General features: G+C 45.5%; 1 protein-coding gene across 2 annotated transcripts in view; it reads left to right on the top strand.

Moving 5' to 3' along the window:
- EVC2 (EvC ciliary complex subunit 2) overlaps positions 1-18,136 on the top strand; it is a 155,304-nt gene that overhangs the window by 22,565 nt on the left and 114,603 nt on the right. Inside the window, exons 6-7 of one of the 2 annotated variants that reach the window (XM_060104248.1) lie at positions 5,084-5,193; positions 9,925-9,978. In XM_060104248.1, the coding sequence (XP_059960231.1) occupies positions 5,084-5,193; positions 9,925-9,978 (164 nt within the window). Of the gene's footprint in view, positions 1-5,083; positions 5,194-6,038; positions 6,101-9,924; positions 9,979-18,136 lie in introns of those variants that run through there. The other variant, XM_060104257.1, reaches the window with a different exon arrangement.

Raw genomic sequence — 18,136 nt, 5'->3', positions numbered from 1 at the left:
GGAGAAGACTCAAATCAATAGAATTAGAAATGAAAAAGGAGAAGTAACAACTGACACTGCAGAAATACAAAAGATCATGAGAGATTACTACAGGCAACTCTATGCCAATAAAATGGACAACCTGGAAGAAATGGACAAATTCTTAGAAATGCACAACCTGCCAAGACTGACTCAGGAAGAAATAGAAAATATGAATAGACCAATCACAAGCACTGAAATTGAAACTGTGATTAAAAATCTTCCATCAAACAAAAGCCCAGGACCAGATGGCTTCACAGGCAAATTCTATCAAACATTTAGAGAAGAGCTAACACCCATCCTTCTCAAACTCTTCCAAACAATTTCAGAGGAAGGAACACTCCCAAACTCATTCTACGAGGCCACCATCACCTTGATACCAAAACCAGGCAAGGATGTCACAAAGAAAGAAAACTACAGGCCAATATCACTGATGAACATAGATGCAAAAATCCTCAACAAAATACTAGCAAACAGAATCCAACAGCACATTAAAAGGATCATACACCATGATCAAGTGGGGTTTATTCCAGGAATGCAAGGATTCTTCAGTATACGCAAATCAATCAATGTGATACACCATATTAACAAGTTGAAGGAGAAAAACCATATGATCATCTCAATAGATGCAGAGAAAGCTTTCGACAAAATTCAACACCCATTTATGATAAAAACACTGCAGAAAGTAGGCATAGAGGGAACTTTCCTCAACATAATAAAGGCCATATATGACAAACCCACAGCCAACATTGTCCTCAATGGTGAAAAACTGAAACCATTTCCACTAAGATCAGGAACAAGACAAGGTTGCCCACTCTCACCACTCTTATTCAACCTAGTTTTGGAAGTTTTAGCCACAGCAATCAGAGAAGAAAAGGAAATAAAAGGAATCCAAATCGGAAAAGAAGAAGTAAAGCTGTCATTGTTTGCAGATGACATGATACTATACATAGAGAATCCTAAAGATGCTACCGAAAAACTACTAGAGCTAATCAATGAATTTGGTAAAGTAGCAGGTTACAAAATTAATGTACAGAAATCTCTGGCATTCCTGTACACTAATGATGAAAAATCTGAAAATGAAATCAAGAAAACACTCCCATTTACCATTGCAACAAAAAGAATAAAATATCTAGGAATAAACCTACCTAAGGAGACAAAAGACCTGTATGCAGAAAATTATAAGACACTGATGAAAGAAATTAAAGATGATACAAACAGATGGAGAGATATACCATGCTCCTGGATTGGAAGAATCAATATTGTGAAAATGACTCTACTACCCAAAGCAATCTACAGATTCAATGCAATCCCTATCAAACTACCACTGGCATTTTTCACAGAACTAGAACAAAAAATTTCAAAATTTGTTTGGAAAAACAAAAGACCCTGAATAGCCAAAGCAATCTTGAGAACGAAAAAAGGAGCTGGAGGAATCAGGCTCCCTGACTTCAGACTATACTACAAAGCTACAGTAATTAAGACAGTGTGGTACTGGCATAAAAACAGAAAGATAGATCAGTGGATCAGGATAGAAAGCCCAGAGATAAACCCACGCACATATGGCCAACTTATCTTTGATAAAGGAGGCAGGAATGTACAGTGGAGAAGGGACAGCCTCTTCAATAAGTGGTGCTGGGAAAACTGGACAGGGACATGTAAAAGTATGAGATTAGATCATTCCCTAACACCATACACAAAAATAAGCTCAAAATGGATTAAAGACTTAAATGTAAGGCCAGAAACTATCAAACTCTTAGAGGAAAACATAGGTAGAACACTCTATGACATAAATCACAGCAAGATCCTTTTGGACCCACCTCCTAGAGAAATGGAAATAAAAACAAAGATAAACACATGGGACCTAATGAAACTTCAAAGCTTTTGCACAGCAAAGGAAACCATAAACAAGACCAAAAGACAACCCTCAGAATGGGAGAAAATATTTGCAAATGAAGCAACTGACAAAGGATTAATCTCCAAAATTTATAAACAGCTCATGCAGCTCAATAGCAAAAAAACAAACAACCCAATCCAAAAATGGGCAGAAGACTTAAATAGGCATTTCTCCAAAGAAGATATACAGACTGCCAACAAACACATGAAAGAATGCTCAACATCATTAATCATTAGAGAAATGCAAATCAAAACTACAATGAGATATCATCTCACACCAGTCAGAATGGCCATCATCAAGAAATCTAGAAACAATAAATGCTGGAGAGGGTGTGGAGAAAAGGGAACACTCTTGCACTGCTGGTGGGAATGTGAATTGGTACAGCCACTATGGAGAACAGTATGGAGGTTCCTTAAAAAACTAAAAATAGAACTACCATATGATCCAGCAATCCCACTACTAGGCATATACCCTGAGAAAACCATAATTCAAAAAGAGACATGTACCAAAATGTTCATTGCAGCTCTATTCACAATAGCCCGGAGCTGGAAACAACCTAAGTGTCCATCATCGGATGAATGGATAAAGAAGATGTGGCACATATATACAATGGAATATTACTCAGCCATAAAAAGAAACGAAACTGAGCTATTTGTAATGAGGTGGATAGACCTAGAGTCTGTCATACAGAGTGAAGTAAGTCAGAAAGAGAAAGACAAATACCGTATGCTAACACATATATATGGAATATAAGATAAAATAATGTCATGAAGAACCTAGGGGTAAAACGGGAATAAAGACACAGACCTACTTGAGAATGGACTTGAGGATATGGGGAGGGGGAAGGGTAAGCTGTGACAAAGCGAAAGAGAGGCATGGACATATATACACTACCAAACGTAGGCTAGATAGATAGTGGGAAGCAGCCGCAGAGCACAGGGAGATCAGCTCGGTGCTTTGTGACCGCCTGGAGGGGAGGGATGGGGAGGGTGGGAGGGAGGGAGATGCATGAGGGAGGGGATGTGGGAACAGATGTATATGTATGACTGATTCACTTTGTTATAAAGCAGAAACTAATAAAAAAAAATGGAAAAAAGAAAAAAAAAAAAGAAATCCAAAAGGAATTAAAATCTGAGATCAAAATTTTTGCGCTTGTAAGTTTTGAAGTCCACAGTCAAAATTCTTAAATTAAGGTTCCCCAGACCATCTTCCCATTGTTTTATTCTGTCCAGACTCCCCCTGATGGTTGTTGCTGCTGGGAGGAGTTGGGGTTCCTTCAGCAGAAGAAAGGGTGCAGCTCCTTGACTCAGAAGCTGAAATTCATTGAACCCCAATTTTTTCATATGCTTCACTTTAAAAAATTTCCATGGAGGTAAGGGACATGAGAGTATCATATAAACAAAATGTGGTCTATCCATACGGTGGGATATTACTCAGCCATAGAAAGGAATGAAGTACTGGTACACACTACAACATGGATGAACCTCAAAAAAAAGAGGTTTGCTCGGGGAACGAAACCTGACACAAAGAACACAGCTTGTATGATTTCATTTCTATGAGATGTCCAAAAAGGCCAATAGTCCCCAAAAAGTAGATCAGTGGTTGCCTAGGGCTGGGGGTGGCTATGGAGAGTAACTGCCATTGGGCACCAGGCTACTTTTTAGGGTGATAGGGATGTTCTGAAATCAGACTGTGGTGATGGCTGTACAGCTCTGTAAGTGTACAAAATTCTCTAAATCTCATGTTTAGAACAGGTGAATTAGGTGATGTATAAATTTTATCTCAAAGCTGTTTTTTTTTTTTTTTGAGGTACGCGGGCCTCTCACTGTTGTGGCCTCTCCCGTTGTGGAGCACAGGCTCCGGACGCACAGGCTCAGCGGCCATGGCTCACGGGCCCAGCCGCTCCACGGCATGTGGAATCTTCCCGGACTGGGGCACGAACCTGCGTCCCCTGCATCAGCAGGCAGACTCTCAACCACTATGCCACCAGGGAAGCCCTCAAAGCTGTTTTTTTTTTTTTTTTTTAAAGTATCACAATGTCATTTCCACATCCACCCTGTTCAGACAACCAGCCACCAGTCTCAGCCTCTGGACAGACACGGCCATGTCCCCAAAGCAGCACTCAGCATCCTCCCCAGACCATGGCTGAGGCTTAGAGGCATCCATCAGAAAGAGCAAGGACAGAGATGTTGCTTTAGTTCACACGTGCCTGCGGTTTCTGCCAGGTATCTGGAGCCCACCTGAGAACGTCAGCTCAGTGGGAGAACTCCGCCTTTAGTAGTGACGGTGGGCACAGTCTATTTCCAACATCATACGGAAGGGTCCCCAGGGCATGCCGGCCCTACCTCCAGAAGGTGGGGCTGAGACATCCCTGCCTCCTACAAAACTGGAACCTGCAGTGGTGGCCACCCTGTCACCTGCTTTCGTTTGGGGTCCCTCTTTTTCCACCCATGCCTCCAGAGCCTGCTTGTTCACCTGGGGGTGTGACTGAGTGTGGCCCCTCCCAATAGCGGAGCCATCGTCTTCTAACCAGTCCTGGCTTCTGACTAAGGGGAGCTTTGAGTCAGAAACCCTATCTCTTAGGAAGCTTCTCTGTTTGTGTAATTAAGCCATCGAAGGCCAGCCAGAGACCATGAGGTTGGAGGAGACCCTACGTGAGCCTGAGTGACTTTCTCCACTGCCCCCTCCCGGGCCCAGTCTGGCACTGCTTCCCTGTGCTGTGTGCTGGGCTTTCAGAACCAGCTGGAGGTGTCAAAGCGGCAGCTAGTGTCGCCCAAAAGTCCTATAAAAACTCTGTCCCATCATTGTGTGCATGGGATCATTGGGAACAAATAGGTCCCCACCTGGATTCAGAACAAAACAAGAAGGTTCTGGACTTCCTAAGTGTATGGCATCCTGAATTAAGAGGACGGGCCTGCCCAGCCCCAGGATGGGGTGGAGCCCAGGTAAAGCTCCTTGTAAGGGTGCCGACAGCCCTTCCAAGTGAAAAAAGAGGGGGTCCAAGAGCACACCTGCCCAGTTTCTTCTCCCCGATAAAAAGTATATGAGATCAAAGGGGCTCTTGCTGCCGCTGTCAGCTGTGATGCCAACCATCTTTGGATGCTTGGCTGTGTCTGGGGTGTGGCAGGGACCCCGTTCTTGACCCACATGTGCCTTCTCTCTGAGCAGTTGGAGACTCCTTCTCCGTCAGCTACACAGCATCACTCGAGGCCAGAGACGTTGGGAGTGGAGAGGTCCTGATGCTTCCTGCCCAGCTCTCCTTCCAGAGTTCATCACCGGTATTGTCTTTGTTACTTTGATTTCTTTCTTGTCACTGTTGTTTTAGAAACCCTGGAGACAACATCTGTTAGTTCATTCTTTTCTTCGTTCCATCCTTCATTTGTTCAGTGATGATACCCAATTCTGGATAAATGCGCAGGCCCTGGAATCTCACACACTTGACCATGAATCAGGCTCCCTCGAAGCTCCTTGTGACCTTAATTACTTTAACTTCTGTGGACCTGATTATCAAGATATGTAAACGATAGATGTTAATTTATCATCGCTGTGTCTTGGGCATGGTAAGCACTCAACCAAATATCTCCCATTTGTATTGGTTTGCTAGAGCTGCTGTGAAAAAGTACCACAGACCAGATGGCTCAAAAACAACAGAAATTTGGTTGTTCACAATCTTGGAGGCTGGAAGTCTGGATCAAGGTGTGGGCAGGGCTGGTTCCTTTTGAGGCCTGTGTCCTTGGCTTGTAGAGGGCTGTCTTCTCCCTGTGTGCTCACATGGTCGTGCCTCTCTGTGTGTCTGTGTCCTAGTGTCCTCTTCTTTTAAGGACACTTTTCAGGTGAGATTAGAGTTCACCTTGATGGTCTCATTTTACCTTAATCACATCTGTAAAGGTTGTCTCCAAATACAGACACATTCTGAGATACTGGGGATTAGGGCTTCAACATATGGATTTTGGGGGGACGTGATTTAACCTGTAACCCCATTACTATTAGCACCTTCATTTTCCATTCACTTTTTTATTAATCCACGTAGGCAGTGAATGTGGTTGGTTGCATGACCCGTGCTACATGCTGTACACACCTGGGAATACAGAGGAGGAGGTCTGTGCTCCGCTCGAGGCCAGAGATACTGGGAGTGGAGATGTTCTGATGCCTCCTGCCCAGCTCTCCTTCCAGAGTTCATCACCGCTATTGTCTTTGTTGTCAAGACAATATTGTCAAGATCTCCGGCCTCGAGATCAAGGAGCTCATGCTCTAGTTACTCTGCTCATTTTGTTCTGATTTCAGTCCCTGGAGAAAGTACCTTTTATAATAGACTTAGAAAATGAGGCTCCAAGGGTGACTGCCCCAAGTCACGTGGCAGAATCAATATCGGACCCCACAGCTGCCGAATCTTTCCATCCAAGGCTGGGGAGCCTGTGTGCAGTGTTTTCTGCTGCAATAAGAAAAACAGTCCTGGATAAAATTAAATAAAATGAAAGATTCCCAAAAGGTAAAGACCAGATATGAGAAAACTGTATAAAACTGTCAGAAAAGACAGATGTCTCCGAACACAATTAAGTGCAAAGTCAAGAACAGAGGACAAAGAAGGATACAAAAATGGCGATAAAATGGCCCAGAAGAAATACCATCCGAATTTCAAAGGACAGGAAACCAAATATGTTAAAATTAAAATTTAAGATAAGGCAACAGTCGGAAACCAACAGTGAGAAACTCAGAAACCCAGTGAAATTGGAAGCCTCCACCTCCTCATGTAGGGAGGGGACGTTAGGCCAGGGCGGCTTCACCTCCCAGAAGAGCCTGGGGAGGCTGGTGGGGCAGCAGGAGGCATGAGGTCCGGGGCCTCTCACCCCGGGGCGACCTCCTTGACTGTCACCCCCTGACGGGTCCTGTCCGTTGCTTTGCTTGGTGCCTGTCTGTGTCATGTCAACCCCATCCCCCCAGTAAACCCCCATCCGCCACTAGAATGTCACTCCATGAGACCAGGGACCCCATTGGCCCTATTCCCAGGTGTGTTCTCTGTGCCCAAAATAGAGCCCCACCCACACTAGTTGCTCAGTAAATATTTGTTGAGTGGACGAATGAATAGATCAGTGAACTAATGGTTCTTGGGCAGGTGTGTTTTTTTTCTTTTTGAACTTCTCTGAGCCTCTAGTTTCTCATCAGTAAAAGGGAGATTGTTCTATAGTCTCCAGTCTCTTGTGGGGATAAAAGAGATGATTTTATATTTGCACGTGGCCTGCAGTTTCTTTCCATCCCCTTCCAAGCCTTCAGGTACTCTCTGGGCAGTTCTGTAGACAGAGCGGAGAGTCCCCCTGCCCACCTGGAGATTCCATGTGTTGTAGGTTCCTGCCTGCATTAGACTGTCAGCATCGCCCTTCCTGTCCCTGCCTTAGAAAAGGCCCATGGAAGGCCGGCGTTTGCTGAGTGGATAAGTGTTGATAATGGTGAGCGGCTCCTATGCCTCGTTCTCCAATCGGCTCACCCATTTGGACTTCACAGTTTCTTTGGGTGACTCCTAGGCCTTCCTGCGTGATGGCAAGGAGGTCCAGTGTATTTGGGGCTGAACATGATCAAAGTTTGAGTGAGACTCACGACAACTCCCCAAGAGAACATGGGTCTACTCTGCTTGTCAGCCATAAAGAGGCTCACACTACCAATGGGAGAATAAAGGAGTTATTTAAAAATGCAGGTGCCCAACTTGAAATCCTTCAAGTTAGTGTGGAGCTGGTGTCTGGTGTTTCAGAGGTGGGAACGCTGTCCTCGCTGTGTTTTCAGAACAGTTCAGTGTCTCTGAGTTTCAGTTTTCCCACCTGAGAAATGAGAGGGGTAGGAAGACTCCCCGCAATCTCTTCTAGTTCTGACATTTTCACATGGTATTAGAGCAGTGGAGAGGGTAATAAAAATAGTTACCACTTACTAATCCTCACAGCATGAAGTAGGTACTGTCAGAAATGCATTATGTTTAGATCTGGAAACTACTTTCTCAAACACACACAGATGTGCACACATGCATGCACATGGATAGACACACATGCACACACATGCACATGGATGCGCACGTGCACGTGGATATGCACACATACACGTGCACCTGGATACACGTGTGTGCATGTGGATATACACATGCACACATGCACATGCTCACACATGCACACATGTGCTCATGGATATGCACACATGCACACGGACACACGGACACACGTGCACATGGATATGCACACATACATGCACATGGACACACACACGTGCACGTGGATATGCACACATACACATGTGCACATGGATACACACATGCACGTGGATGTGCACACATACACACATGCACCTCAAATTCATACAAGGGTAGATGAGACAGGACCTAGATGAAGGGAGGTCAAAGAGGGGAAAATCTAGAACATTCATCTCCAGTTCCTTACCATTTATTGTATAACCATGCTGCCCACCTTATAAAACAATCACTGGATCTCACGTGGTCCATGTTTCCTGACTTCAGGCTGTGATCTAAAACATGTTTCTCAAGCCTTGAAGTTTATGTAGGCGCGGGGCTGAGGATTCATGTTTTGCAAAGAGATGAAGTACACTTTGAGCCCCTTTCTGCTGAGACTTTGAGTGTCAGTAAACACAGGGAGGAGGGACCCAGAGGGAGTGAAGAGAGAGGAAACTGGCCTTTGAACCCACTAGTTCAGGAGACCCTGAAACTCACAGGGCACCATGAATATTCCGAAGCACAGACAATTCAGGAACAGAAAGGGCCAAGTGATTGCTTCATAGGTGTCTCTTCTTTAAAGACTTGTTTGTTTATTTGTTTGTTTCTTAAAATTTCCATTTCCCTCCGGAAAAAGAAAGCTTGTGGCATTTCGACTTCCCTTGGAAGCCTCCATCCGCTTGTCCTGCTGGCCCATGATGCATTTGGGATGCCCCAGTGCTCCCAGTGTGGCTGCTGTAACAACTGTAGGGCATGGGTCAGGAGGTTTCCTACCTCAGGTGGACCATCACTCAGGTCAAGGGAAAATGCCTCCAAGTGGCCGTGATAGGATTACACAGGGGTTGCCTAGCTCACTGGACTTCGGGCTCCAAGTCTCCAGGCCAGGTTACCTACATTGACACAACCACCCATCACCACCTGCTACACCCAATAGCAGTAATACTTTCACAGCACTCCTCCGTATGTGCCAGGCACTCTTCTAATTAATCCTCACAGCAACCCTCCGAGTTGAATATAATTCCCATTGTACAGATGAGGAAACTGAGGCACAGAGAGGTCAATAACTTGTCCAAAACCACAGTGCTGGAGGGTGATAGAGCCAGGCATGAACTGGGGTAGCCTGGTTCTCTCCAGACTACCCTGCACTGCCTTTCAGTTGCAAGATATTCTGACTCTACCCCCAGGAAGAAGTATGATCTCATGTTGAGTCTCCTCAGATACCACGTGGTTGGACAGATAGCAGTCATAACGCTCACCCTTCATTTTTCCATTTCCTATGTTTTCTAAGCAGAGGAGTATTAGAAGGTATTGGGAGGAGACACATAGGGAGTTGGGGTTTAGGGGTGTTGGGAGCATTGGAAAGAGAGCTGACAATCGGAGCAATGACATCGGAGCCTATGATTCTCTCCCCCTTCCTGAAGGGTACAGACTAGATCCCAGAGGGTGAAAGTGGCTGCTCCAGGTCACAGGGCGGGTAAGCTTCAGGGTCATCCCTCACCCCAGCCCGACCTGCCCCTAACCCCAAGTGTTTCACCACCAGGGCACACTGCCTGGGTTTCCCTGGCAGTTAGGGAAACTGGTGTTTGGATTTCACACATGCCTCTAGGAGAGAAGGACGCATCACAGTTTCATAGACCTTTCCCCCAAAGGAACTTTAAGACATCCACCAGCCTCCACCTGCAAAGTCAAGGGCCCAGTGTTGCTCCAGGCACAGTGGGTTGGTGGGTCGGAAACACGAAATGTTACCCCGTGTCTCAGATGCCAAAACCTATTTACTGAAGTGCTTTCTTTTTTCTTTTTCTAGAACAGAGCCCAGCTAAAAGCCCTTTTCACCATAACAACAGAAGAAAAGATAACGGTAGGAGAAAATCTTTGACCTGGACACCTGCTTTATGCCCCCAGTGTGTCTTTTTATGTCTTTGGTGTGTGGTCTCTTGCTGTCCTCAGAGCCAAGGGTAGGGGCCTACCGCTGGCCTTAGCCTCCCAGACACGAGCCAAGGCTGGGGGCTCTGTGCAGTCTGGGGTCCCCCAGTGTGGCCTGAGGCTGTTTGGCTAGTCTCCTGGATGACACTTTCATCTGGGCAAGACGGGTCAGTCACTGCCTGGACAGGCTGGGGCCTCACCCACCCATCAGCCAGCTGCTACCCACCCTGCAGTGTTCACCCCACGGCTAGTGGGTGGTCATGTTTTGTCTTCCCAGAGCTGCCCAGGGCCCTGCAGCCCTGCTTCTGCTATTCATCATTAACATTCCTCCATTTTTGTTCATCATTCAATCACCCACAGCTCATGCATTCACTCATTCACATGTTCATCAAGTGTTTATTCACTATATAACCACGCTCCACATTTCTTAAGCACCTACTAGGTGCCAGGCATCCTAAGCAGTCTTCATTTGCTGAATTGTGACATCGTCACCATAATCTGAGGGGATAGATTGTATTTTAAATCACCTCCATTTCATAGATAGAGAAACTGAGGCACACTTAGGTCAAGTCATTTGCCCAAGGTCACATGACTAGGGTATCAGTGTTCCCAAGACCACTCCCAGGTGCAGTGATTCCCTAGGAGAGCTCACAGGACCGCACACATACTCTTACTCAGGCTGATTTATGACAGAGAAAGGATGCAAAGCAGAATCAGCAAAGGGAACAGGGACTCAGGGCGAGGTCTGGAGGACACCAGGTGCAGGCTTCCAGGGTCCTCTCCCAGTGGAGACACGTAGGACACGCTTAATTCCTCTGGCATCAAGTTATGACAGCACATGTGAAGTGCTGTCTACCAGGGAAGCTCATTCGAGACCCAGTGCCAGGGTTTGTACTGGGAGCTGGGCACAGGGCACCCTCTGCCTGGTACCTCCCAGGAGGACAGCATGTATTCAGTGTACCCCACATCCTTTGCCCAACACTTTAGGCCCCGTGAGCCCCTTTTATCAGGAGATGGTGGGAACCCTCTGAAACCTGAGTTCCCAGACACCAGCCAAGGCCCAGCACCTTGAGCAGGCCTCCCAGAGGATGGAAGTCTCAGGCCTGCTGTGTGAACGCCATTCTGCACAGGTAGTGTTGGAATAAGATATGAACCCAGGCCCTTTGGCTCCAGAGCCCTGCTGCTGGGCAGTGGACCATACTGCCTCCTAGTGAGCCAAATTCCTGCACAGATGAGGCCGGCATAAAACCCGAGTCAGGCACACAGGTGCAGACAGTTCTCCTGACTGGTCTGTGAGCTTCTGCCAGGCAGCACCATGTCTGATTCCTTCTTGCATCCCGCACGGTGCCTTACATTGTGGGTGGCACTCAACAGGTAAATATCCCATGACTGCGCTGATTGTCCTCAATGCTGCGAGATTGCAATAAAGGTCAGAGAACATTCATTTAATCAGTATTTATGAGCCCTTTCTCCGTGGCCCAGACCTTCTCACATGGATGGAGACGAGCCATACCCAGGTCTTCAGGGCTGTCTCTAGCTCATTGCCTTCAGGAGAAACAGGCATAGGTGGCCCTCCTGGGCTGCAGACCCATGGGTGAAAGGCTTGGCAGTGGAGCAATGGATTGGATTTCAGCCCCACTGGGCCCTGGGCCAGGTGACCTCTGCCTGTGGACCATGTTCAAGCAGGTCATCATCGAGTGGGGAGATGAGACATATGCAGGTGATGGCCCTAGAGTGTTGTGGGAACAACGGTCTCTTGCACCAGAGGCCTGGACTTGCATGCCTGTTTTTCCACTGATTGTATGTGACCTTGGGCACATTACTTACCTCCCTGGACCTCAGTATCCTGGCTGTAAGATGAGAATAATAGTACCCGCTTCATAGGGTGGTCGTCAAAGTAAACGGAATGATGCAGGCAAAGCACTCGGCACAGTGCCTTGCATTCTGTAAGGGCTCAATAAACATCATCAGTATTATTACACATGGAAATAATGCTGCTGTGCAAGTGTTCTGTGTTAATTGCGAAAAGAATGTTATGTATCAGGGTCTCAAGCTTAAATTCCCACGGGGGCCGCGCCGGTGCTGTAAGTATGTGAGTCAGGCCCGCGCAAGATTCTAGGGCGCAGTGGAGTCTGAGGCAGCCTGGAGATTCCGATCGACCATCACCCACCATCCCTCCCCCACACTGAGACATTAAACAAGGGCAAAAAGCCAAACAAACCATGGACATCAGCTGTGACTGAACTTGTGAGGTTGTGACCCAACATACAGATCATAGGTGCTGGGGGTAATGACAAGGGGGAAAGGGTGGGCTGGGCGGGCTGGGTGGATGGCAGGCCTCTTGGAGGAGGTAAGAATTCACTTGGATCTTAAAGGAAGGAGTTAATTAAGGGTGGAGGAGAGGTTTCTAAAATATGTATCTGAAGATCTGACGTCAAGGTTAAGCCTGTTTGACTGTCGGTTGGACATGAACCAAGGTTTACTGGGCTCGAGTACAGTGCCTGGCACCTTCTAGGTATACGTAAGGAGGAGGCTCAGCCCTTGCCAGCTGCAGCGTGTGTTCTAGCACGGTTGACTTGGGCACCTGCAAAGATAACGTCGTTATACTAGGAAAGTGTGACAGTGATGAATAAGAGGAACTCAGCAGTGAGGTATAAGCGCCTCTGACATTTTTATCAAGCAGTTAAAAAATACAAAGCAAAGACACTGAGTAACCCATTGTGTAAATTGGGAACTGCAACACTTGGAAGAGACGCCATCGCCTCCTTAATTTCTTATTAATTTCCTGAGAGTGAAACTGATATATGTCAACTAAGACCCCAGGAAGTCTTCTTACCCTTTCTGCCTCCTGGATGAATAGAGAGGAAAAGAATCACTCCACCCTGTGCCGGACATTGAGTGCAGGTATTCTTTTTAAAAAAATTTTGTTGGGGCTTCCCTGGTGGCGCAGTGGTTGAGAGTCCACCTGCCAATGCAGGGGACGCGGGTTCGTGCCCCAGTCCAGTCCGGGAGGATCCCACATGCCACAGAGCGGCTGGGTCCCTGAGCCATGGCCGCTGGGCCTGCACTTCCGGAGCCTGTGCTCCGCAACGGGAGAGACCACAACAGTGAGAGGCCCGCGTACCGCAAAAAAAAAAAAAAAAATTTATTGAAGTATAGTTGATTTACAATGTTGTGTTAATTTCTGCTGTACAGCAGAGTGACTCAGTTATACATATATATATATATACTTTTTCATATTCTTTTCCATTGTAGTTTATCACAGGATATTGAGTATAGTTTCCAGTGCTTTACAGTAGGACCTTGTTTATCCTATGGATAGTAGTTGAGTGGAGGTGTTGATTCAGCTGGACTTCACTCCAGATTCTTGTAGCGAAGCTGGGCACCCTGCTAGGCACCAGAAGAACAGGTCACCATATTTCACTGCAAGGATCTGAATCTAATCAAGAGAGGGACATTTAAACCAATTGTTATGTCACCCAAATTCATTTGGAGTATAATTCGAATAATAACAATAGTGGAATTTGGGGGAGGAATATGATCAAATCAATCAAAGTTTCACCTGGAAATATAAATTTACAAAGCAAGATGAGAAAATTTCAAAATGAAGAGTAACAAAGGAGGATTTGCCCTAGCAGATATAAAAAATTAGAAAGCTATATTAATGCTGTATTCAAGTCCTGCAAAAAAAGTCAGACCAGTGGAATAAAATAGAATATCTACACATATGTATACATGATAAAATGATATTTCAAATCAATGGAAAGGGAATGTCTGATTCATAAATTTGGGGGGCAACTGACAGGATCTTTTGGAAGAAAAATGAAGATGAATTCCCTCAACAGATTTAAATCTAAATGGATAAAACAATTTTTAAAGAGTAAATATCGGTTAATATGCTATGAAAAAAACCATGGGGGAAAACCATGGATCTGAGTACACAAAATAGTTGAAAACTTTACATTTGAAAACAGTATTAAAAAAGATAAGGGGTAAACTTGGGAAAATATTTGTAGCATACATTAAAAAGGATTAATGTCTTTATAATATATTATAAAGAGCTCCTATTCATTAATAAGATAAAGAATGCCTCAGTAGATAGCTATGTACGATATGAGAATTTCTCAAACACAAAGATTTACAATGTGTGCCCTTGAGCACAGTGGAGGGAACGTGTAACTCCACTGGCAAAATCATGTGGCTTTGGGTTTAACTCAGAGGGCTGGAAGCATGCAGTCGCGTATCATCACGTCTGCCTTCTCTGGGTCTCTTCTTCTTTGGATGACTTACCAGCCTTCTGCCTGTTCAGTCCTGCTCCCCTCCAGCCCATCATCCTGAAACACCAGCCTGCTCACTTTCTATTCTGGAGGGGCTCCCCATTGCCTGCTGGATAAAGCCCAATTCCCTTAAGTTAGGATTCAGGCTCCATCAGGAAGGGTGACCTCTGCTATCTTCCTGTGCCATGGGGTTCCTGTGTTTTCCACATCGCTCCGGTTTTACACATGCTGATCTTTTCCTTCCTGTCCTCTGGCAGCTCGTAAACATCCTGCAGGACCCTGACCAACTTTCTCCACCTCTGTGATTCCTTCACATCCCCCAAGCAGGCTGGTGGCACCCCTTGCTGGGATCTAGTGACATTGGGACATCTGATAAACCTTGTCACTCTGTGACATTGAGATTATTCCCCTGGTTGGCACTTAATACATTTTTGTTGACATCAGAATAGAAGTTTTGCCCAGGGGGAGACTTTAAAGATTATCTAGTTTTACTTCCTCAATTAAGAGTGAAAAAAACTCAGGTCCTGAGAGGCTTTGGGAACTGGCCAAGGTCCTGAAGCTTGAGACAACTTTGAGGAATGGAATCATGCTGTGCAGTTTGTTCTGTAGTCCAAGCCTTATTCACTGGACTGTAACTTACAGACCTCTATTAGTGAGTGTGATTGTCTCTGTTTATGGTTACCTTCAAGCTCTTGCTCTTGCCAGAGTTATCAGAGTCTCTGCCCTCAGAGCTGCCCCTCAAGGGCTGTGGGACAAGGGTCAGCAAGTCACTGACTCCTGTGCTTCTTCAAGCAGTTGAAGGATTTCAACTAAGTTACTCCTAAAATGTCTTTCAGAGAAATCATTCTGTATGCTCTCCCCTTCAAACTTTTCCTGGTTTGGGGAGGGGGTGGGATTTAATATATGTCTATTATGGACACTTTAAACAAACAACCCCTACACACACACACACACACACACACACACACACAGACACAAGGAGAAAGTTAGAAGAGTAAGATAACATTTCTTCATTTCCCCACCACCAGAGATAACCATTGCTAGCATGGTAGTTTCTTGCCTTCTGCAAGTCTATAAATATATTTATTACATAATTGAAGTCAAATTGTATAAACAATTTTTCCTCATGCTCTTGTAACTTGGTATTGGATTTTAAGCATTTAAAGCATTTCTTTTGAAAATCTTTTTTTGTCTGGCATTGCTCTTCATAAATGCAGTGGTGGAACTCGTCAAAGGAATCTGCTACCAGCCAATATGTGATTAAAGTGGTGGTAATAACGGATTCTTTTCCAGAGACAAGAAGGAAAGTTAGTGTGGGCTCTGGGGGTAAGACAGCTGGGATCACTGAGCCACCTCTTTTTCTTTATTCTTAGATAATGGAGTTTAAGTTAGATAGGCTCTTTGAGATTCTGTACTTACAATGATTATCAATGGAATTTGTCTGCAAGGTTTTTGCCCTCATTTTACAGATGGGGAAACTGCAGCTTAGGGAGGGAAAGGCTCAGGGTCCCACAGTGTGGTAGGGGAGGAGCTGAGAGTTGAGCCCACAATGAGGGCCCAAGTCCATGGTCTTTACGAGTATGTTCTGCTGCTTCCCATAGCGTTGTTTCTGGTCCTCATCATTTCTCCATTTGCTGTGTCATCCAGGTTCACCCTCCTCCAGGCTGAAGTCACACAGCATATGGATTTCTCTTTCTAAAATACTGATATGACCATGTTACTTCCTGGTTTAAAACCCTGCAGGGAGCCCCCTAAGCCTGTAGGATGATGTTGCAAATCCCTAACCACCTCTTGAAGGCCCTCTGGGACCTGGGCTGTGTCTCTTGCCATCTGCAAGTCCTGCCCATGTTGTTCCCTCTGCCTGGCTCACCCTCCTCCTGGCCTGGCTCATTGTCCTCTCCCCACAGGTCACCTCTTGGAAGGTCTTCTTTGTCCTTTGAGCTGGGTTAGGGGCTGCCCCTCTTCTCTCCTTGCCCTAGTCACACATGTTGCCCCAGCCTACGTGCCTGGCCATTCCTCTATAGGATGCTGAGCTCCTCGGAGCAGGGCCTGGGTCTCTTTCCTCCTTGTCTTTCCTTGTCAAGAAAGGTTACCACCACATCTAAACATTGAGTCAAACCTGGCAGTAATTGTGATGTAGCCACTTAATAGAAATTTTCAGGTAAATGGAATTATAGCAAAGCTTGGTTTTTGTACTCATGAAGTGTGAATTCTGTATTTAAAGCATTGTTCTAAAGATTTAAAAGGAATTACTTGGCCTCTGATGAAAGGTCAATAAAGGTGTTGATAGTTAAACGTAGTTTTGAAGGGAAGGCTTTTGGCCAGAGACTCCGGAATTCTAAAATTCTGCCCTGCTAGTCACTTACCCCAAAAGGGTGAGCTGTATACTCAGAGAGGGAATCAAAATGTCCACAGCGGCACAAGCCCCTGATGACTCAATACAGGGGTTCCTGGTAAAAGGCCAGGCTGGAGCCTGAGCCCTGGAAAGGCAACTGCGGTCTGAAGACTACTGCCTAGACCGTGGGGTGTGAATCCTGGGTCTGTTACTTCTTAGCTCTGTGACCTTGGGCCATTTATTTAACTTATTTATACTTTGTCATTGTAATCTGTAAAATATGGATTAAAATAGTGCCCACTTTATGCTATTGCCATGGGGAGTGAATGGATAAAGCATGTAAAGCACTTGGAACCATCCTTGGCACTCAGTATCTGCTCAATACATATTAGCTCTAATGATGGTGGTGATGATGGTGATAATGATGGTATTGATGGTGATGATGGTGATATTACGGTAAGGACGATGATGATGATGGTGATGGTGGTGATGGTGATGTTGATGGTGATGATGATGATGGTGATGACGATGATGGTGATATGAGTGATTATGGGGATTTTCCTTTCCATAAAGCTAAATCTTGAGATTCAGTCTTCTTTGGCCATTTATATGGAGGAGGGAAGTTGAAGAGTAGAGGCGTTGTGGACAGGTCAGGGGATCAGGACCTAGCTTAAGTTAGTAACAGAGGTAAATGAAGAAGGTTGAAAAGAAGAAAGTGGGACTTGTGAGTGGGCTTGCCCCAAGTAGGTAGTTTTTACCTAGGTTTGCTTATCACCTGGTATTGGAAAGTAGGAATTGCAAGATCTCAAGGTGGAGATTCATAGAAGGTGGAGGTGGGAAGAGGAGTGAGGTGGCTTTCCCGGCTGTTCTGCTTCCTAAAGCAGGAAAGGGAGGAAGGGAGGGAGACTTTGAGAGAATGAGTTAGTTTTGTTCCTGCTTTTTTTAGTACATGGTTGCTGCCTGCCTGTAATTCTGTCCCAATATCTGTTTCTGGTTCTCATCCATCAGACAAGTAACTTCTACCAAGGTGTGGGAGGTTGAGACTAAAAATGTGTTTAGAAAATCACACAACCCCCTGGACGGCAAGTGGTGTAATGTACCGGGGAGAACACAGACTTTGGAATTAAGCAGAGCTAGCTCTGTCCCTCTTTAACTATGGACTTTGATTAACTACCTGATCTCTTTGCATCTTCATTTATCTATCAGTGGAATGGGAATAATACATCCCCTGCAGGATTGCTGAAGATTGAATGAGATAAAGCAATACCACACTTTTTCAGTTTCCTAGGGCTGCCACAACAAATTATCACAAAGCTTAGAACAACAGAAATTTATTCTCTCACTGTTCTGGAGGCTCGAAGACTGAAATCAAGGTGTTGGCAGGGTCATGCTCCCTTTGAAGACTCTAGGGAAGAATCCTTCCTTGCTTCTTCCCAGCTTCAAGTGGCTCCTGGAAATGCTTCCTTGGTTGTAGCTACATC

This window comes from Mesoplodon densirostris, chromosome 1 (genome assembly GCF_025265405.1).
Source record: "Mesoplodon densirostris isolate mMesDen1 chromosome 1, mMesDen1 primary haplotype, whole genome shotgun sequence".
Classification (NCBI taxonomy): domain Eukaryota; kingdom Metazoa; phylum Chordata; class Mammalia; order Artiodactyla; family Ziphiidae; genus Mesoplodon; species Mesoplodon densirostris.
This window is presented reverse-complemented; position numbering and strand designations above follow the sequence as displayed.